We start from the raw sequence: 19,578 nt of genomic DNA, 5'->3' as shown, positions 1-19,578 counted from the left end.
TTATGCACAAAATAATTGTTTATGGCTCTTGGCAGGTTTTCTGGTTTAGCAATGACTCTATTCTGTACTGCAGATCCAAGCCTAGCAGGAAGAGATGCTCACCCAGAGCTAAATCTCACGCAATACCTGGCATAGCTGCCCTTCCTCAGCTGGTTTTTGCTTACAGCAAGTCCATCTGTTCCCTCCTGTCCTAGTTCTCCAAAAGCCAGTGCTTCTTTGGTCTGGTCAAGCTGGCTTTGGAGTTTATAGTGCACACACATTCCATATAGCTAGTGTAAAGGAATTGCATCAGACGCTGAGCAAGAACAGATTGTCATCGCAGTGGCTTACTCAACACCTTTCTCATTCTTTCTTCTCTGTGCTTGGGCATTCAGCAATTTCCTGACATGAAACTCCCTGCAGCATTAGTCTGCAGCTTGTGGCTATCAGCAAGTAGCTATCTCCCTTCTGAGGTAGGTAGTGTTGGAGTCTGGCCGCTTGTAGCATTGGTTTTTGCTTTGGACTGGAATGGTGTGATTGCCCATTGCTGACCTCCATAGATAACTCTGCTATTTCACCAGCAATGGCTTGTACGTGAGTCAGACTCAAACATTATCAGTTGCACGCACCACCAGCAGCAATGCAGCTCCCAGACATTTGTGCGCAAGCAAGCTGTGGCTGCCACAAGCAAGATGGCAGCAGTGTGAGATCTGTGTGTGAAGAGCTGTGTGTTGTTCTCGGAGAACAGAGTGAGTGGCACCAGTCTGTTGCTGAGATGATGGAGCAAAGGAAAAGCAGATTCTCAAAATAATTTCCCAGGGGTGAGCAGAATTCATCTGACTTATGTAGAAGAGTTACTAGCCTCTCTCTAGGGTTCGTGAGAAAAGCTGAGGCTCCTTCTGTTTTTATCCAGAGTGGATATGGCTGTTTGGATTGTTGCAAGGGATCATTTTGCTGCCTTAGACAAAATGCTTATCTGAGTTTTATTTTTTAACACAAGCTATAAAAGAATTTGGCCAAGAAATGACATAATCTGGGCAAGCTTTGTGGGGATCGTGTCCCATCCCTCCCACCTGTATAACCAATGGCTTTTTAAATAGCCAGAATACTGGGCAAGAATCAATCGCGGTCATGTTTAATCGTTTCATGTTTAGATTTGCCAAGACATTGGACTGACCAACCACGTGCCTTTGTTGAAGAAGTCACTGGAACAATTTGTATACCGAGTGAAGGCAATGCTGGCGTTCAACCACTGCCAGGAGGCGTTCTGGGTGGGCATCCTTAAAAATCGGGATCTTCAGGTGAGAATCACTGTCCTGCCTGGGGCAATTAAAACCTGGGGAAGGACAATGCTCATCTTGCCCAGACAGCTGTAATTCTGCCCTTGTGTGTGGGTAGAGCTAAAAGGCCAAATTCGATGTGACCGTATTAGTCTAGTGCAGCAGAAAGAAGTGTTTTATTCCACGATTAAGGGCCTGCATCTCCGGGGGCTTCCTTGCAGTGAGGCTGTGGAGCGGTCAGTTTTTGTTGTTTGTAACGAAGGGGTGCGGGGGATCCTTCCTCTGCTCGCTGGCAAGAACCACAGGAGGTAAAGGTCGCTTGAACACCTCTTCACACGCTCTTGTCTGTGGCTTTAACAGAAGCCAATTCTGGCCGTTTTCTTCATCTTGAAGCAGGACAGTTGAAACAAAACCTGCTCTTTACTCAAAAACTGTTCATTCAAGATGGTAATGAAACGCCGCTGTCTCCCATTCCATCCCAGCACGCTGTGGCTGCTTCGCACACACTCAGCACAGGTCTCTTGCATCCAACTTAGGGAGAAGAAATTTTGTCTCAAGCCTCTGAAGAGCGGGACTCGGACGAGGAGGACTCCGCAGAGAGCCCTGCTGAGGTACTTCTCCACGGGCGGCGCGGCCCGCCGCCTTCAGCCGCTGGGCTGAAGCTCTTGTCACAACGCAAGGGGGGCGGGGGGCAGGGGGCAGCTCCGGCTCTGACGGCGGCGTCCCCCGCAGGAGCCGAGCGGCAGCGGCACGGAGACCAGCGACGAGGACGGGGCGGCCGGGGCGGGCCGCTCCCCCCCGCATCCCTGAGGCGGCGGGCGGTGGCGGCGGGCGGCGGCGGCGGCGGGCGGGGCCTGAGGCGGGGGCGGCTCCGCCCGGCGCCGGTGCGTGGCGCCGCGCAGGCGCGGTGCGCGGCGGGGGCGGCCATGTCGGTGCAGGAGGACCCGGTGCAGCGGGAGATCCACCAGGACTGGGCCAACCGCGAGTACATCGAGGTGATCACCAGCTCCATCAAGAAGATCGCGGACTTCCTCAACTCCTTCGGTGAGGGCGGCGGGGGGCGGGGGTGGGGTGGCGGCGGGCCGGGGCGGGCGCCCGCGGTCTCTCACTGCCGCCTCCCCGCAGACATGTCGTGCCGGTCCCGGCTGGCCACCCTGAACGAGAAGCTGACGGCGCTCGAGCGCAGGATCGAGTACATCGAGGCCCGGGTGAGCGGCGGGGCGAGGGCGGGGGGGCGGGGGCCCGGGGCCGGGCCGGGCCGGGGCGGCCCTGGCTGAGGCAGCCCTGGCTGAGGCCTCTCCTCTTCCCGCAGGTCACCAAGGGCGAGACGCTGACGTAGGCCCGGGGCGGCCCCGGCCCCCCGCCGGAGCACCCCGCACCCTGCCCGGGGCCTGCCGCCGCCGCCGCCTCTGCTTGTGTTGCCAATAAACCGCTGTGCTCCTGCCCTGCCTGCTCTCTGCCTGCCTGCCTGGGGCCGGGCCGCGGGCTGCCCGGCTCCCCGCCAACGTCTCGGATGTTCAGAGCCTGCCTTTCCACCCGCCTGGCCCACAGGGTTCAGGCCTGCCTTCCTCCCCATGCATGGGGGCTGTGATGGGGGGGACGCGCTCCAGGGGCTGCAGGCCTGGCCGCTCTCAGCTCTGGGAGGCACCTGACTGACGTGGCTCAATCGTTGAGGTGCTTTGTGCTCCCGCTGGGGTCACAGCGGAAAATCTGGTGATCCCGATGGTTTGGAGGGTGTCCCAACATGCACATGTGCACACTGCCAGGGCTGGGTGGGGACAGCAGGCTCACCTGCCGTGGTGCACGTGCCACAGGAGAGTGCCCTTAGCTGGCACCTAGGAAGAGGTGTTTATCCTCTTCTCTAGGAAGGAAAGTGGCAAGGAGAAGGAAATCTCTCTTCCTGCCACACCTCTATTTATCTTGGTTTTCCAGTGGGCATCTAGAACTGCAGACTCACTGCTCATATTTAGTATTTGTTGGGGAGTCCATGGAGTTGGTGTCAGTAAAGGTCTTCTTGATTCTCAGCAGGCTTTAAATGTCTCGGTCTATTATTCTCCAACTGGAAGCTATCTTTTTCATGACGGCAATGTGACGTCCGCAGTGTTTACTTTACTGGGCACCTGTGTAACTTAATGTTCTACTTTATATGTTTCAGCCTGGCAGGTCCGACATCAGCTGGTTGTTCCTCAGCGTAGGTCCTCTCCCAAGCTCAGAGTTTTGTTCTCTGTAGGAAGCTCTGTGTTTTCCATTGTTTGAGTAAGTGCTCTTCCAGCCTTTCCTTCAGCTCACCTAGCCAGTTGCACTTTACTGTCAGGCTGGGCTGCACATCTGGGAGGCGCGGCCACTTCTGGTGCGTAAGTCCCAAGGGAAATAAGTGCTTTGTACCAACCCTGCAGAGCTTACAGTGGAGTGGAGCAGCCACGGATCACTGTGCTTTTGCTCAGGGGCAATACCAAATGATGAGAGATGGTGCTGTCATACAAGATTGGTAGGTGCCATTGCTTATTCTGGATGTCCTGGAGTGGAGTCCTGAGATCTGAGCAGTTTCCTTAGAGCCTGAGCCACAACTGTAGCTTGAGAGAGGTTTGCACTCTCAAATGGTAACAGCGGGCTTTTAGTGCTCGCTGCCTGCTGGACAGGCAGCCCAACCTCATGGCGTGATCGGAGTAATCCTGCAGCCCTCATTTGAGTTAACACTTCCAAGGTTTGGGAATGCATGGTAGCACTGAATTTTGATCTTGGGCAGGAGGTGAGGTGATACTACCTTGGCATGACCATTTTTTCTGCTGTCAGCAGAAGATGGAGATAGAGCTGGAATTCAAGCTTTGCCTATCCCATAAAGGTCATAGTGTCTGATCCAAAGCACGTGTTTTAAGATGAATGGATTGGACCAGACTTCTCACATAAATCTAGGTTCTAGTAAATAACCTTTGGGCTCTCTAGGTACCCACTGCTAGGAGAGCCTTGATTTTAGAAAACAGCTTTCAAGTCAAATGTAGTCATATCTAATAATAATAATAATGATGATGATGATGATGATGATGAAATAATTCAGTGACCTGAGGTGATCTCGAGAGGCATGTGTTAGGACACAGCTGAGTTGTTGAGGGAGAGCTGTGCTTTGTCCCTAGTAGCCTTGCAAAGCTGGACTTTTCTTGAAAGATCCCAGAAGATAGCGTATCTTGCATTTTGGTGCCAAGGTGCTGACAGTAGTGGAAGGCACCTCGAGTCGTTGTCTCTCAAAGAGAAGATTGGCCCTGCCTGCCTGTGGTTGCCTGCCGACCGCACCAGGTCAGTGAGCTGGGGAAGTCAGGGGAGTATGGAAGGTCTCCAGATTCACTGAGATTTGCGTGTCCAGGTTCCAAAAAGCTGTTAGCAGTATTGCTCTGAACTCTGCAAAGCATCAGGACCTGGGACTTGGTCCTAGTCCACATAAAAGCTTTTGGGTGGATGCACCGTCACCTTACCTTTCCCCTCACCGTCCCTCTCTCCCCCTGCAGTCTGACGCATCCTTGTGCGTTTTCACTTTATATCACAGAAACGTGAAGTCAGTGGTTGACGGAGCCCTCTTTTTTGGGGAGGGGAGGATTCTCCTTGGGTACCTCCTGGAGCAAAAGTTTGAGAATAATATCCTGGGGAAACACTGGATCGATCCAACTCGGAGTCCTGCCGACAGCTCGCCTTGACTTCTTTGTGTTCACAGGGGATGCGTGTGCCTGTACCTCTGTAGGCAGAGGAAGAACACCCCCAGGAAATCTCCAGGGGAGACCTTGTCTGGTATTTAGACTGAATTCAAAAGCTAGATGTGCGCTGTGGGTTCTGCCTCTGGCCCTTGTGGCAGAGGAGGGCAGAAATGCCGTTGGAGCCAAGGCTGGGTTAAACCTTGCTTTTAACACAAGGGAAAGGAGCTGCAGGAGGGCTCGCTTGCAGTAAAATACTGCTTGCACGTGGGAGAAATGGCGGTGAGACATGGATTTACATTACCTCTTGGAGGCCATTCTCCCCCTCTCTGCTGCTGGTGTCTCTAGTAACCCTCAGCATTTCCCCTAACAAACACAGCTGACGGCAGTACCTGCTTTGGCTGCCCTAGCTCCCCAAAAGTCCTCCACAAAAGGTGAGGATTGAATATTGACATCCTTTGCGATGGCTGTGTGCTCAAAAGTGCTGAGGAAAGGGGCTGGATCAATGTTGTGGTTTAACCCCAGCCAGCAGCTAAGCGCCATGCAGCCGTTCGCTCCCTTCCCCCCACCGGTGGGACGGGGGAGAGAACCGGAAAGGTAAAAGGGAGAAAACTCGTGGGTTGAGATAAGAAGAGTTTAATAACTGAAGTAAGATAAAAATAGCACAGTTAAATAGGTAAAGCACAAGCTGTGCACACAAACAAAAGCAAAACAAGGAATTCATTCACTCCTTCCCATCGGCAGGCGGGTGTTCGGCCATCTCCAGGAAAGCAGGGCTCCATCACGCGTAACTGTTACTTGGGAAGACAAACGCCATTGGGCCGAACGTCCTCCCCTTCCTCCTTCTTCCCCCAGTTTATATACTGAGCGTGATGTCATATGGTATGGCATAGCCCTTTGGCCAGTCTGGGTCAGCCCCCCTGGCTGTGCCCCCTCCCAGCTTCTTGTGCACCTTGGCAGAGCATGGGAAGCTGGAAAGTCCTTGACCAGTGTAAGCCCTACTTAGCAACAACTTAGCACTGCTTAGCAAGACCCAAAACATCAGTGTGTTATCAACATTATTCTCATCCTAAACCCAAACCACAGCACTGTACCAGCTCCTAAGAAGAAAATTAACACTATCCCAGCTGAAACCAGGACCATCAAGAGGGAGGATCAGATCACAGAATGTCCTGAGTTGGAAGGGACCCCCAAGGATCATCGAGTCCAACCCCTGTCCCTGCATAGGACAACCCCAAAAATCACACCATATGTCTGAGGGCGTTGTCCAATTGCTGCTTGAATGTTGGCAGGCTTGGCACCGTGACTACCTCCCAGGGGAGCCTGTTCCAGTGCTCCACCGCCCTCTGGGTGAAGAGCCTTTTCCTAATGCCCAACCTAAACCTCCCCTGGCATATCTTCCTGCCGTTCCCTCAGGTCCTATCGTTGGTCGTCAGGGAGAAGAGATCAGCGCCTGCCCCTCCTCTTCCCCTTGTGAGGAAGCTGTAGACCGCGATGAGGTCTCCCCTCAGTCTCCTCTTCTCCAGGCTGAACAGACCAAGTGACTTCAGCCGCTCCTCGCATGGCTTCCCCTCTAAACCCTTCACCATCTTTGTGGCTCTCCTCTGGACACTCTCCAGTAGCTTTGTATCCTTTTTGTACTGTGGGGCCCAAAGCTGCACACAGTGCTCAAGGTGAGGCCGCACCAGTGCAGAGTAGAGCGGGACAATCACCTCCCTCGACCGGCTGGCAGTGCAGTGCTTGCTGCACCCCAGGACAGGGTTGGCCCTCCTGGCTGCCAGGGCTCACTGTTGGCTCAGGTATGATGGATCAGGGAATGGTCCTTGGGGCTGCCTGTGCTTCCCAGGGAGTGTGCGCTCTCCCCTGCCTGTGGCTCTGCCTCCATGAGGTGCTTCCAGCCCTACTGCAAAGCCAGAAGAATGGAGGTGGGAAGGGACCCCAGGGAACTGGGAGGACGAGGAAGAAGAGAGGTGCTGATTTTGAGCAGGTTTTGTAGCAGGCTGCTCCTGGAAGACTGGTCAGGGCGGTGGGTGGGGAGAGTGCCCTCAGACCCCACGTTGATCCCCCGTGCTTGCTGCAGGATTTGTGGGCTCAGCCAGGCCAGCGGCTGGGCGCAGTTCACTGCTCCCCCCTTGTCTAGCAGCCAGCAGCCCCTTCCTCAGATCCCCAGCCCCTCGAGCCTTCCCCTTGCTCCTTCGCAGCCATTTGGGAGCAGGGCAAATATTTTTGTATTGATAACAATGGAACTGCAGAAATGACATGAATATAGACTGTGCGCTAACTCGTGCACAAGCGGGCTGAGGCCGGACACGTCGCACCAAGGTGGCTGCCACAAGGGAGAGCGAGCTCCTTTGGTCTCGGGTGCTTGGGCTGCCTGCTTCTCAGTGGCCCTGAAACCCCTTGGCTGTGGGTTCCTGTTGTTCTGGGGGACTGTGAGTTCCTCGCTGCCCCTGTGACAGTGCCTGGAAAACAGGGCAGAGCTGCGGGCTCAGCCCTGGGTGGGACTGCGTCCCAGCCCTTGGACGGAGCTGCCCGACGGGACGTGCTCCACTCCCCGGGAGGGCAGCTCCCCCGGCTGTGCTCCAGCAGCTCTCCATGAGCACCCTGAGAGCTGTTCCCATGCAGCCTCGGCCTGGCCGTGAGGTCACAGCGGGGCTGTGAGGTCACAGAGCCCCGCGGGGCTGCGCCAGCCGTATGAACTGACTGCTCAGCCCCCCTGCCCCGAGTGCGGCAGCAGCGGTGGCCACAGCGGTGGTAGCAGCAGCATGGTGCGAGTGCAGGGGGCCATGGCCCCCGCCCAATGCCTCCTCCTCATCCTCCTCCTCCTGGTGGCCCTGCATGCCAGGGCTGCCTGGGCGGCTCCGTGGCGAGCGAGGGGAGCAGGTAAGCGGGCGGTGCTGATGCAGCTTTTCACGGGCTAGCGGGCTGCTCTCCCTGAGAAGCGTGGATGATGGGTTTTTTCCTCCAGTGCTTTAGTGAGGGTTTCCTCTCTGTGCGCGAGAGCCCGAGGGGCCGTATGTTGGTCCGTCCGCTCCTCAGGGGTGTTGCACATGGCCTGGGAAGAGTGTGTGGAGAGCTGCCAGGTGTCTGCCAGGAGGTCACCGGGCCCCTCTGCAGCTTTGGCAAGCTCGACCTACACCTGGCTCCCATGTTGTTACCTGACCCCCTTCCAGTGCCTGCACTTCACTGAGGCAGCAGTGGGTCCCAATGTGCAAGGGAAACATTTCTCATCTGTGCTTGCTTCTAGATGAGGGTGGTGGCAATGGTTATCCAGCTTCTCGGCTGGATGTTGGTTTGGAGCCCTTGGGGCATCCTGGAGGTAAGTTCTCGATGTCCCTTTCCTTGGTGGTTCGTTTCCTCCCAGCACAGTGGCACTGCAGGCATGCAGTAACTCTGGTGCAAACACCATGCTCCTGAGCGGAAGGGAGAGAGGAGTGCCGTGGGGCAATTCCCCCTTTGAACTGCACTCTGTGCCACTCTTATCTGAAGAAGTTTCTTGAGCTGCGTCACAGGAGCTGTTGTGTCCTGCGCTTGTTTGCAGCTGTGCCTGCAGGCGAAGGTGACAGAGCTTCCCAGCTGGGTTCCAGGAGCAAGGCTGCGGGAGATCGCGTGGGTATGTCATGGCTTTTTCCTCCCTTTGAGAGCTGCCAGCCCAGCGCTCAGCCAGCCGGGCACCTCTGCAGGTGTGAGGATGGAGACCTGCACGCGTGTGCCCTCCCCTCGCGTGGTGTCCTTACCGCTGCTGCGGTGCAGTTCTGCCGATGTAGATCACAGGCGATGACGGAAGCTTCTCTGGGTGTTTAGTTACAGATGGGCCTGCAGGGAGGACTTTCCCAGCTCCTCGGCTGGATGCTGCGCTACAGCCCAGCCGGCATCGCAGGAGTGAGTAGTCTGTCTCTGCTGACCTCAGGGGCTAAGCCCTGCTTTTCTCTAATTTATTCATGTGAAATTGAACCGAATACTTTCTGCTCAGTTCCTCGAAGAGCAAAGTTCCAAGGCAAAGGAGGAAAAAAGTGCCCAGAGCCACCTGAAGTCCTAAGGGAAATCCTGAGGGAGCTGGACAGAGGACACGGTGGGTATATTTCACTCTGCCTTAGCCGTCAGACTCGGAACTGGAGGTTTTAGCTACACGTCTGGACGTGCTGTGGCCTGCGCAGCAGGAAGGGATCGATCAGAGCCTCGCAGCAGCGATGCTGTGTTTCACGCCTCACCGGCAGGTGCTGGCCAGCCACAGAGACGATGCAGAGCCTCTGCTGCCAGTTGTGGTTCAAGCTGAGTGCCAGTTTTACCGTTACGGCTCAGAGCTGGTTTGGGCAGACGTCGGTATGCAGATTTGAGGGCCTGGCGTGTGCTGAACTTCTGTTCAGCTCACATGCGGCACTGCTTGCCCACTGGGCCAGTTCCAGGCGGGAGCGAGGTTCCAAGCAACGCCGGTTGCCCTTTCCTAGTGCTGGAAGTCAGGTGGAGATGCCGATTCTGCAGGCTTTTTGGGTTGTGCTCGATTTCCCGTCTGCAGAGCGACAGCTGGGAAGGGACGAATGTGACCGTTGCCGGTGCTTACAGGGAAGGGCACGAGGGCCTTTCTCAGAAGGGCTGTTTCCCTGGCTGGCCTGGCTGCAACTTCTTCCTGTCCTCTTTGAAGAAAGGCATTTAGCATCACCTAACAGCTTGCCAAGAATGCACTACGTGCGATGCAAACCAGCAGGTCACGTGTAATTTCCCAGTCTCCCAGCAGGTCAGGCGTGACTGTTGTTTGGAGTAGTGACGAGGCGCAGCCCCAAAAGCCCAGGCGTTTTTTTCTAAACCTTATCAAAGTCTTTGAGAAGTCTTGCCTCCTGAAGATGCCATCTCCCTGATGGGGAACGGTTCCATCTGATCCAGCTGTCCCTCCTTCTTTCTCAAGAGATGGACCAAGAGGCTGTGAAAAACGAGGTGTTTCCAGAAGGAAGCAGCGGCTCACTGCCAGTCCCTCCTAAAGAAACAGAGGCGATGCAAGCCGCCGGCATGGCAGGTAATTGCTGTCCCATGGTCAGCCGGCGTCACCCATCAGGATGGCTGTGTGTCAGCAGGCTCTTCCCCCGGTGCCCGCTCTTGCACGTCACGTCAGCAGCCAAAGCTGAAAGCGTTTTGGGGTCGAGGCATCTGGACCACGTTCCGCAGATGATGGGAGATGTGACTCTTGCACGAATGTACCCCCGCTGTAGCTGCAGCCCAGAGCTTGCCGTGAGGCCCTAGAGGCCCAGGGCACAAGAGCAGCACAGAGCGGGATCCCTCCCGTGAGCTGAGGTCCAGAGCGATGCCCTGACTCCCAGATTGGGCAGGGGCTTAGAGGGAACCTCCCCGTCCTCGCCCATCCTCTGTGCCTGAGCCACGCTGAGGCCTTCCCTGTCGTCTCTGCTTTTTGGCAGTGCTGTCAAGGCCCAGTGAAGACCACCACGGCAGAGTATATGAATTTTTTCGAACGGACTCAGGTACTGAGCAGTCTTGCTGGGGTCCCTAAGTGGGAGACACGTCCCGAAAGCTGGGAGCGGCTGCCAGCGGTGCCCCTGCTGGAGACAAGGGAGAAGGGGAGAGCAAGGTTCAAGTGCCTCTTGAGAAGGCCGACTGCGTCCCCTCGGGGTGTGGGAACTGGCCCGGGGGGGGGAGGGCAGGGAGAGTTGGGGGTGGCAGTCCCTGCTGCAGGGATGGTTTTTGTCGGTGTCCCTCGAAGGAGCGACTGGTCAAGCAGCTGCGCTCCCCCGCGTGCTCTCCTTCTGGCCTTCTGAGTTTTGTTCGGTGGGACAACATGTCCCAAAGGGTGGGAGCGTGCCTCCAGGCACCAGCACTGGCGGGAAACGGAGAACTTCCTGGCCATATCAAAGGTGCTGCAAGCTTACCAGGGGCGCACAGGACGGACTAACATCCCGAATTGCTCCTCCAGGTGTGGTCGGCGAGAGAACCACAAATGTTTCCAATCCCCAGAGGACCACAAGTGCTTTCTGGCCCAAAGATGTGCCAAGGCGCTGCGCAGCAGCAACCATCTTTTCCCTGCCGCTCGTGATACTGTTGTGCTATGTCATGATCCGTTGGCGGAGGAAGAGAATAGAGTGAGTCGTTGATTTCCCTCTGCCACTGCTGCCTTAGGTGGCTGCTCGTAGCCACGAAGCATTTCAGGTCGGGCTGCTTGCGGAGCGCCAAGTTAGCGCTAGGCCAAAAAACTCTGCTGAGGTTTCTGCTGCTGTCAGGTGCTTTAATTGGCCTCTTAATTCCTGGGCCGCCTTCTCGGGAGCCTGCTCTGGCTGGAGCCAGTGTTAGCTCCAGCTGACCCTGCCCGAACAAGAGCAGCCCCCAGGAGCGACAGGCATAGGCAAAGCAAGGTCAGGAAGAGAAAGAGCAGGGGATGAGATTGCCCTAGGAAGCGAGACGGGCACTAGCGCCCGCTCCTGACCAGTGAACCTGCCCGCAGGAATGGCCCTGCTCGGTGGTGCCATGAGGTGCAAGTGTCCACCTCGGCCAAGGTGTGCCAGCAGCTCAGCCCGCGGTGGTGAGCCTTGCCAGCTCTGGGCCGTGCTGTGGAGGAGAGTCCCTGTGTCTCATCTGCAGCTGAGGGCCTCAGCAGCCTCCTCTCTTCCACAGGCGCCTCGCTTCAGCTTTGGAAGCCCAGCTGGAAAGCGGCGGCCGCCCCTTGCGCCCGGACATCCGGACCAGCCGGCCCGCCATCCCTGAGGGCCGGACCATCCGCCTTGGTGCCCCTGAGAGCCGGACCCAACACCAGCAGCCGCGGCTTCTGCCTGGAAAACCGTCGCGCCCATCCTCCCCACGGCCCCCGCGCCCCCCTAGCCCGTCCCCAGAAGCCCTGCTGCAGCGGAACCAGCCCAGAGCCCTCCAGCCCCAGCCCCAACAGAAAGAGCCTCCCTGCCCCCCGAGCGTGCTGGCCCGGACCTCCAGCGAGGACTGAAGGCGGCCCCGCCAGGGCAGGGGTTGGGGGTGCACTGGCAGAACCCCGACCGACAGCTTCGGGGATCAGCCGTTTCTCTCCAAATAAAGAGGGACAGAGCTGTCGCACGTGTGTCCGGGTGGTATCAACAGCAAAGCCTGCGAGGCACCAGCACTGGCTGAGCTCCACGGCCGGGCACGGCTGTGGATGCCCACAGTGTCGGCAGGCAGGAGCCAGGCACGGGGCTCCTCCGACCAGTGGCGGGGCCCTGAGGGGCTAGGGGAGCCCACGGCCATGGCCAGCAACAGACAGCAAGACCAGCCTGACTGACACACGGTGCAGGAGGCAGTGACAGGAGCCCGACCTGGCCGGTCACACGGACTGTTGGTCCTCCGCTCCTAGAGGGGTGCCGCACGTGGCCTGGAAAGAGTGCTTGGAGAGCTGCCAGGAGCCAGCCAAGAGGTCACCGGGCCCCTCTGCTGCTCACGAAATTGGTGCTGTGGCTCGCAGGGGCACGGGAGAGCACACAGGGGAATTATCCCATGCTTGCCTTGCTCTTATGTGCCATCCTGGGCTTCACCCACAGGCAAGGGACCCTGGGCTAGACCGACCTCTCTTCAAGGCCCAAACACCCCAACAGCCTCCATTGCTTCATTAGGCACATGGGACTGCAATTCTCTAGTTATGGGCTGTCCCTGAGACTACAGCTGCCAAATCAGCTTCCCCCGTTGAAAAGTAGGAGGAGAGCATTATCAAAACCAGTGGCTTGCCTCAAGATCCAGGCTCCTCCGATGCACGGCAAGGCCGCTGGCTGGTGCCTTGCTGCCTGGGAGCGCGCTGGAGCACGGTTCGTGTTTCCTTGGCTCCCATCTTTCGTTTGCTAAAGCTCAGCTACAAAAGCTACTACCATAAATATGAAAAGGTTTTTTGAAAATTCCACGCCAGCGCGTGCCAGACATTTCACAGCCAACCCCGAAGTGCTGCGTCAGTACCAGCTCTGTATTTAGGGATGACTGCAGGAACTGGATTGGGAGAGCTCAGCTCTCCTCCGCAACCCAACCTGCATTAGTACCACCCATCCCTCAGCTAGGATAAACTCTTTTGGGGGTGGATCACTGTGTCTCGGTGCCCATGTCTCTGTGGGAATGAGGATTACACACCGGCTGTCTCTGAGTGCTGTGCATGCCTTTGAACAGTGTTTAAGTAGCCCTGTTGTCAGGGAAAACAAAGAGATTAAACAGTCCACGGATCCGCTTTGCTACAGCATTGCTCCTTTCCTGCGTGACCGCACACAACTACTACCGTGTCTCCTGATCCAGAACCCCAACCAAATCCCAAGCTCCAAAAACACAGGCCACGTTTGGTTTGGAGACTGCTCAGGGAAGGAAATAGCTCACATGCAAGTGCCAGACCCAGGCCCACTTTCCCTCCTTTCTAAACCAGACCGGCTTTGCATTTCAGACAAATGCTTCAAGTATAAGAGAAGCAGAAACTCCAACCTCATAGCAACTGCTTTAGTCTCTGGCCTTTAAGGCAGACTGACTACCATTGCAGCTGCTGTGTTTCTGTGCTAAGAAACTCAGCACGTTTCCACAAGAAGTCTGAGCTGTGAAACGACATTTTTGCTTTGCAGGTCAGTCGTCTGAGCTGCCCTTCAGTTCTGCTTTATTCCTGCCACGTACAGAAAGCCAGAAAAGCCAGAAAAGCCAGAGCTTTTCATTTTCTAGCACGGCAGCGAGAGAGCCCATCGTGGCTGGGAAGGGCTTGCTCCAGCAGGCTGGGACACCCTGTGCCTGCAAAGGCCTACGGAGCTGAGCATCAGCAGAGCCAAGTACAACTAAAAAACAGCCCCGGAGAGGGATGTGAAGGGCAGGGTGGGAGCAAGGTTGCTGGCAAGGGCCTCCTGCACGCTGTCGCCGTGGCCAGGCACAAGGCCACACGATGGCAGCCTTTCTGCACAAATGCTTCAGCCCAGGCTGCAGGACCTTCAGGGAGTGCAGCAGTGCTGATGGGCTGGTGGCTTTTTCCCTAGCTAACTTCTGACCCCACGAGAGGGTGGATGTTGAAATGTTGGTCCCTTGCAGAGGGGAAAAAAGGAATACCTTCTGGGGAGCTGCAGAAACTTGGGGCATTTGGCCTTTGCCAAGCTGGGAGCTGCGTCTGCAAGAGCAGCCACAGCCACCTTTGGAGCGGCACAAAACACTAAGGGTCGCGTCTGTATGCCTGTGACACACCTGGGCGACGCGCACTGTGGCATAACCCAGCTGCCGGTGGCTCAGTAGCTGCTTCACACAGTCCCAGAGCTGCTGTAGCAAAACCTGGCGCTCATTTATTTCAAGGTCTGTAGGCACTCAGCTTGCCAGCAAAGGCACAGGACAGCTGCCTAACGTCGTAACAGCCAGCCAAAAAAAATGAAAAATTGTGAGACTCAAGAATCTGCACGGTAGCCTGCTATTGGCAGTATTATCGTTGGTAACAAGGAGACACAAAGAACGTTTCTCTGGAGTCTGTCGATAGGGTCTGCAACACGCACTAACTTCGTCTTGTGCATCTTCAGCCTCTATCGCCACTGTCTCCGTAGTGATTAGAAACCGGAGGTTTTTCACGTAGATGATGGCATTTTACGAGAATAATATAGCTATAGCACCCTGATCCACTTTCTACAACACATCACGTTAGAAAGCTTCTAATGAATTTGAAGAAAATAATACAATTTTGACTGGAAGTAAAAGTTTAAGGAAACAATAAGATAAAACAGGCATAGAGGTCAGCGTAGTGTTCTGCTTGGTTCTTGACGGGGCTTAGGAGAGATGCTAGAAGCTCTGTATAGAACAAGGAACTCCTGTTTCTAGATAAAAATGAAATAAAATTAGGCCTAGGTCTTCAATTTAGCAGGCTTTAGCAAAAATGTTACTGCGTTAGTTTGAAATATTAATGTAACGAATTAGTTATGATAGCAAGTAATTCCCCAAAAGGGTACAGAAGGGGAAAAAAATTCTCCAAAAGGTCTCGGTAAAAGTGCAACATAATCCACGCGCTCTCCCATACGATCCTGCAAAAACTTTCATGGCTAAACCGCAGAATTCCTCTCAGCTCAGCCAAAGGCAAGCGGCTGCTTTCTCACCATCTCCCAGCACAAGAGGGTGTCATTAGTTCAGGGATAGCCTGGAGGGTGAGAGGAGTGGGTTGTGCTTATTACTTGTTGCTTTTCTCTTCTCTCTCTCCCCCCCAAGGTGTTCAGAGTTTAAAACCAGAAAGGTGCCTGAAAACTACCTGTAGCCTGCAAAATGCAGCGGACATTGAAGCCTAATCCTCCCTCAGTTACTCCTACTTGCAGGCTCACAGCAATTGTTTAAGCAGAGTTTATTTAAAGCAAAAGGTAGCGAGTAAGTAAATGCACAGAAGGGACTAATTTAACCAACCCTTTGGCTAAAAGTCAGGGTACGGCAAGAGGTGTCATGGGAGTGTTTTAACCCGACAGAAATGTGATGACTAACTGGGTAATTACTGCTCCGAACCTGTACCATCACTGGGCCCCTCCTGCACGCACTCAGGAGTATTTCTACATTTCTCATGCAACCTGCCTCTGTGACAAATCTGTGCACACTACACCGTACCCAATTAGTGTCAAGCGGAAGAGCTCCTCAGCATGGGTCTCCTGTCTCTAAACCCCTCCTGGAAGCAATTGTCCCAGCATACAAAGAGTAGATCACCATCCTCCTAACTTTCTCAGAGCACAGCTCCCAAGTAAGGGCAAAATAAACACATGTAGTACATGATAAAGCATTCTGATTAATTAGATAATATTCTCCCAGCAGAAGCAGCTGCAGAATATCATCTGCTTTAAGTGCTAAACATTACATGTAATTAAATATGTCAGGGTAGGTGAGACAAGGCACTTGCATAGGCACTTGTGGAAAACCAGTGAAACAGCCTGCTTAAAATAACCCAACCAACCAACCAAACTAATAAAAAAACAACTGGAAGAGAAAAAAGTCAACGCACACCTACTACAGGAAGTATAAATTACTTTCTCTGTCTGTGTCCCAGTCTCTCCAGAAGCATCACCACCTGAAGAGGAGAGGAGAGGAGAACAAAGGAGAGGAGAGGAGAGGAGAGGAGAGCAGAGCAGAGCAGAGCAGAGCAGAGCAGAGGGAGGGTATACAACCTGCTCTGCACACCCCCTCCTCGGGCACCAACTGCAGCAGGGTGAAATCCTTAGCTTAATTCGACAAATGACTTAACATGACCACACCTTGTCTAATCAATAGACATACTGTGCTACTGGAATGTCCCTAGTAGTTTCCTATGACACCAGCTATCGCTCTTCACACATGTTTTCCGTTGACCAAACATCATGCTTGGCAGAGGCAGTGCTTGCTGAGGAAAAGGAACTCTTCCACCAGGACGTAACACAAATCCTACTGAACTGAAGCCAAACCCAGAACCGTATTTTAGTCCAGCAATGAAAGGTTGGGTTACCTCTGGGCAGGCCTAGGAGGAGCGCAGGAGGCCATGGGAGCTGGGGTGCTTCCTTAGATGAGAACACTAGGGGGCAAAGGCAAGAGACTGGCCTAAGAAAGGCTTAATTAATGAGTTAATGATCTACCCAGGGGCAACTGTAGTGGGAAACACCAAGGCGAAGACACCTGTTTCTGTGTAGCTGGTGTATGTTAGGTGCCGAGCCTCTAGACTGGGCTTCCATTTTCTGCTCTTGTGCCCAGGAGAGGTCTCCCCCCTCGTCCCCACTCTCTTGTTGCCTTCTGCCTGGGTCAGAAACCATGGTCTGCTAGTGAAGGAGCAGCTCCCCTAAACAGAAAACAGCTCTGGGGTGGCTTCAGTTGAATGTTGCGCTGAAGAAGTTATACGCATCAGAGGTGGATGAGAGCGGCTCAGAGGAGAGCAGTGACAGGCCTACTGCAGGTGTAGGACAAGCTAAGAGGGCTGTTTTGGATCAGGTTGTTCTAAAAGAGAGGCAGTGAGGATGACGAGGGAACCGTTTGTCTCTCTTCCTCCTGCCAGACAACAGAGCATTAAACCCATAATCAAAGTCAATTGGTTCTCTGAGTGGCTGAGAGTGGGGAACTCTTGGCCTGCACAGCCCGAGAGCCAGACCACAGAGGTGCTGCACAGCCAGGCAGTGAGGAGAGGAAAGGGGTCGCTAGCATGTGGGAAATTGCCTGTGGACAACTCAAGGATCTGACAGACCTTTGTTTTTCAGGACTGTCCATCCTGATCTCTGATTTTTGCTATTACCAGAACTGAAAAGGCCATTAAGAGAGTTCCTAATAGCAAACCAGATATTGCTATGAAAGGGCAAAGAGAAACCCCCCTGTTTATCACCATTCCCTCAGGCTAATCCGAGACTGGAGGCTGGCTCCAGCTTGGGCTGCTCCCTGTTGCTTTCTAAGAGTAAGCAGATAATGCACTGGGGAATGACACTTAACTGTACAACAAACGGAGGATTTGCACCCACTCACTGATTGTATGCCTTGCTGGAAAAGCACAGCTAATTTGATAAGAACCTAACTTCCAGCTATGAAATCCAGACACCTTCGTACCTGGCAAAGGTTCAGGTGGAAATCTATCGCAGGGTGCATGAGGAGACCTGAGAGACCTCTGGTCATCGTGAAAGCGAATGCTAGGCTGGGGAGGTTCGCTTAGGAAATACAAGTATTTTCTTTGCCAAAACTGACTTAGGCATTGGGATTCCTGTCTGATCCTAAGCAGATAAGCTTAGAATTGAGCATGCCGGGCGGGGGCTGAGGGCTGACCCAAGCAGGGTGGACTACCTGGGAGTAAATGGCCAGCACTGCTCCTCACAGCCTGGCTGGCTGCTGGCAGTCAGTATAGGCTGCTGCACCTCATTCCTACCCCAAGCACCTGCAAACAGAGCAGGCGATTGTGCTGTTTTCAAGCTTATCTCCTGGTCAGGGTGGTGTCAAGTCCTTTTCCCCAGAGAGGCAGCTGTGCCTCTTACCTACACAGGACCCCTCAGCAACTTCACGTGCAGAGCAAACAGCGGAAGAAGATTTTGAACGTGGCTCCGTCTGTTGCGCCTTGGTGAGCACATCCGTAACCCAGAGGTGGCTCTGCCTTTGTGTTTTCAGCACCCTCTCTGGTTGCTGGAGACAGGTGTGATGGATGGTTTCCCTTCCCTTCCCTGTCAGCAGCCTGGCTGCTCCATGATGGCAGACCTGCGGTGCCCTGGGGCACAGGGACATGGGCAGCACGCCTGCCTGAGGGGTGATGGCAGGGACCCTTCCTGGGCCCCCCAGCCCAGAAGGCTGGGCCTGACCCCTGTGCGGGCAATGTCCCGTTCCCGATGAGAGTGTGGTACAAAAGCCACCCGTCTCCTTGCTCCCTGCACGCGCATTCCCCCCTGCGCCTCCCTCCCTGAGCCCAGGGGTGCTCCGGGCAGGAGGGCAGTGTGCCTGGGCCTCCAAACCGCCATCATGGCATCCCCGCTCAGCCTTAGGGAAGCCTAGGGCCTCTCTCCTCAAAGAGGGATCCCCACGCCCCTGGGCTCTCCCTCGTGTCCCAAACAGGCCAAACAAGTGGGCCCAGGCCTCCAGCCCGAGCAGGGGCTGTGCTGGAGCAGCTGCAGGCAGGGGTGGGGGGGTCCCGGCCGGTCAGGGCCACTGAGGCCCATCAGTGCCTGAGACAGGCCGGGAGGCCTCCCGGCCCCTCTCCCCTACAGCAGTGGCATTGGCCCTTGGCTTCTGCCTTCCCCAGGGCTCGGGGACACGGAGAACACACAGCTCCTCCCGCCAGGCCTGGAGCGTGAGCGCCGGAGGACGACGCAGAGCCGCTGCTGCTCTCGCTGTGAGTCAGGGCAGGCCACGTCAGGCCCCAGCACCGGCCCCGACGCCTGCCCGCCCACCCGCATGCCCTGCCCCGGGATCCCGACCAACGGCACAGCCCCGCAGGTGAGTGCCGGGGAGGGGTTCGGGAGCTTCTTGTGACTGAGACCGAGCGTGTTTCGGGGTTGTGTCCTGGCTCTTGGTACACGGCTGGGTTCTTGAGTACTCCCTGAGGCATCACGACACTGTACGAGGGGTCGTGGTGCTGTGGGGGCAAGGCACAGGACTTCCCTGTACCTCTATGTCTTCCTGACTGGACTTCCACATCTTTTAATTTTGGGGTTTTTTTCTATAAGATCCTCGTGGCAACCCCCCCATTTTATGTGTAGGGGAAGATTTGTTTGCCTTAGCTTTACTCAGACTAGAAACATGAGCTCTTCTGGCTTCTGATGAGCTCATTTTCTTCCCTTCAGAGCTTTCCAACGACCACAGAAAGGAGCACACGGCGCGTAAGGAGAAATACAACCCAGGTAATTTCAAATGGGGTATGTAAATGCGTTCGGGAGTGCTGCCATTATTTTACCAGCTTGGCTGGAAAACAGGCAGCAAACCGCCTCAGGTTTGTGGGTGTAGGGCTGGCAGCAGTGCGGCCACCGTGTCCGGGCTTGCTGTGAGAGCCGGGAGAGGAAGGAAGCACCGGTGCTGCGGCAAGGGGCAGGCGGGCTTTGCCCGCTCCCTGCTCACCCCCGTGGGGACGGTCACACCGAGCCTGGGGGGCTGCCCTCCCCATGGTGACATGCGCTCGCTGGGTCTCTCCACCTGCCTGTGTTCAAGGATGCTGTAACGAGTGAAAAGTCTTTGCGTTTTGCTACTTCTTTGTCACATTTCAACTATATGTGACAACAGGAAGGCAAGCAGAC

General features: G+C 55.3%; 3 protein-coding genes across 7 annotated transcripts in view; all 3 read left to right on the top strand.

Moving 5' to 3' along the window:
* FANCD2 (FA complementation group D2) overlaps positions 1-2,083 on the top strand; it is a gene marked incomplete at its 5' end in the record, with an annotated part of 55,646 nt that extends 53,563 nt beyond the window's left edge. The window contains 3 exons of the mRNA XM_082322416.1: positions 1,134-1,280; positions 1,796-1,870; positions 1,992-2,083. Of these exons, the coding sequence (XP_082178542.1) occupies positions 1,134-1,280; positions 1,796-1,870; positions 1,992-2,069 (300 nt within the window). The 3' untranslated portion in view covers positions 2,070-2,083. The remainder of the gene's footprint in view (positions 1-1,133; positions 1,281-1,795; positions 1,871-1,991) is intronic.
* A 57-nt stretch (positions 2,084-2,140) lies between these two features.
* Positions 2,141-2,703, top strand: BRK1 (BRICK1 subunit of SCAR/WAVE actin nucleating complex). The gene is made up of 3 exons (XM_082322422.1): positions 2,141-2,303; positions 2,385-2,467; positions 2,572-2,703. Exons 1-3 carry the CDS (start codon positions 2,186-2,188, stop codon positions 2,596-2,598), a joined length of 228 nt encoding a protein of 75 aa, XP_082178548.1. The 5' UTR covers positions 2,141-2,185; the 3' UTR covers positions 2,599-2,703.
* Positions 2,704-2,861: 158 nt separating this feature from the next.
* On the top strand, positions 2,862-13,542 carry LOC309595456 (uncharacterized protein). 5 transcript variants are annotated; one of them, XM_082322419.1, is made up of 11 exons: positions 2,862-2,933; positions 4,963-5,036; positions 6,356-7,822; positions 8,187-8,258; positions 8,481-8,552; positions 8,744-8,821; positions 8,913-9,011; positions 9,843-9,950; positions 10,348-10,410; positions 10,860-11,025; positions 11,555-13,542. In XM_082322419.1, exons 3-11 carry the CDS (start codon positions 7,705-7,707, stop codon positions 11,874-11,876), a joined length of 1,098 nt encoding a protein of 365 aa, XP_082178545.1. In that variant the 5' UTR covers positions 2,862-2,933; positions 4,963-5,036; positions 6,356-7,704; the 3' UTR covers positions 11,877-13,542. The 5 variants fall into 5 exon arrangements, with proteins under 5 accessions (XP_082178545.1, XP_082178546.1, XP_082178543.1 ...); XM_082322417.1 differs by lacking the exon at positions 2,862-2,933 and adding an exon at positions 3,412-4,550; XM_082322420.1 differs by lacking the exon at positions 4,963-5,036 and having other exon boundaries at positions 2,866-2,933.
* The last annotated feature ends 6,036 nt before the right edge of the window (positions 13,543-19,578 follow it).

The sequence above is a fragment of the Platalea leucorodia genome, assembly GCF_965183815.1.
Source record: "Platalea leucorodia genome assembly, chromosome: 9".
Lineage (NCBI taxonomy): Eukaryota > Metazoa > Chordata > Aves > Pelecaniformes > Threskiornithidae > Platalea > Platalea leucorodia.
This window is presented reverse-complemented; position numbering and strand designations above follow the sequence as displayed.

Coding starts and splice junctions, on each gene's coding strand:
- LOC309595456 (XM_082322419.1), top strand. CDS start 7,705: ATGGTGCGAGTGCAGGGGGCCATGGCCCCCGCCCAATGCCTCCTCCTC. Junction 7,823..8,186: donor GTGGCGAGCGAGGGGAGCAG/GTAAGCGGGCGG, acceptor GCTTGCTTCTAG/ATGAGGGTGGTGGCAATGGT. Junction 11,026..11,554: donor TGGCGGAGGAAGAGAATAGA/GTGAGTCGTTGA, acceptor TCTCTTCCACAG/GCGCCTCGCTTCAGCTTTGG.
- BRK1 (XM_082322422.1), top strand. CDS start 2,186: ATGTCGGTGCAGGAGGACCCGGTGCAGCGGGAGATCCACCAGGACTGG. Junction 2,304..2,384: donor GGACTTCCTCAACTCCTTCG/GTGAGGGCGGCG, acceptor GCCTCCCCGCAG/ACATGTCGTGCCGGTCCCGG. Junction 2,468..2,571: donor TCGAGTACATCGAGGCCCGG/GTGAGCGGCGGG, acceptor CTCTTCCCGCAG/GTCACCAAGGGCGAGACGCT.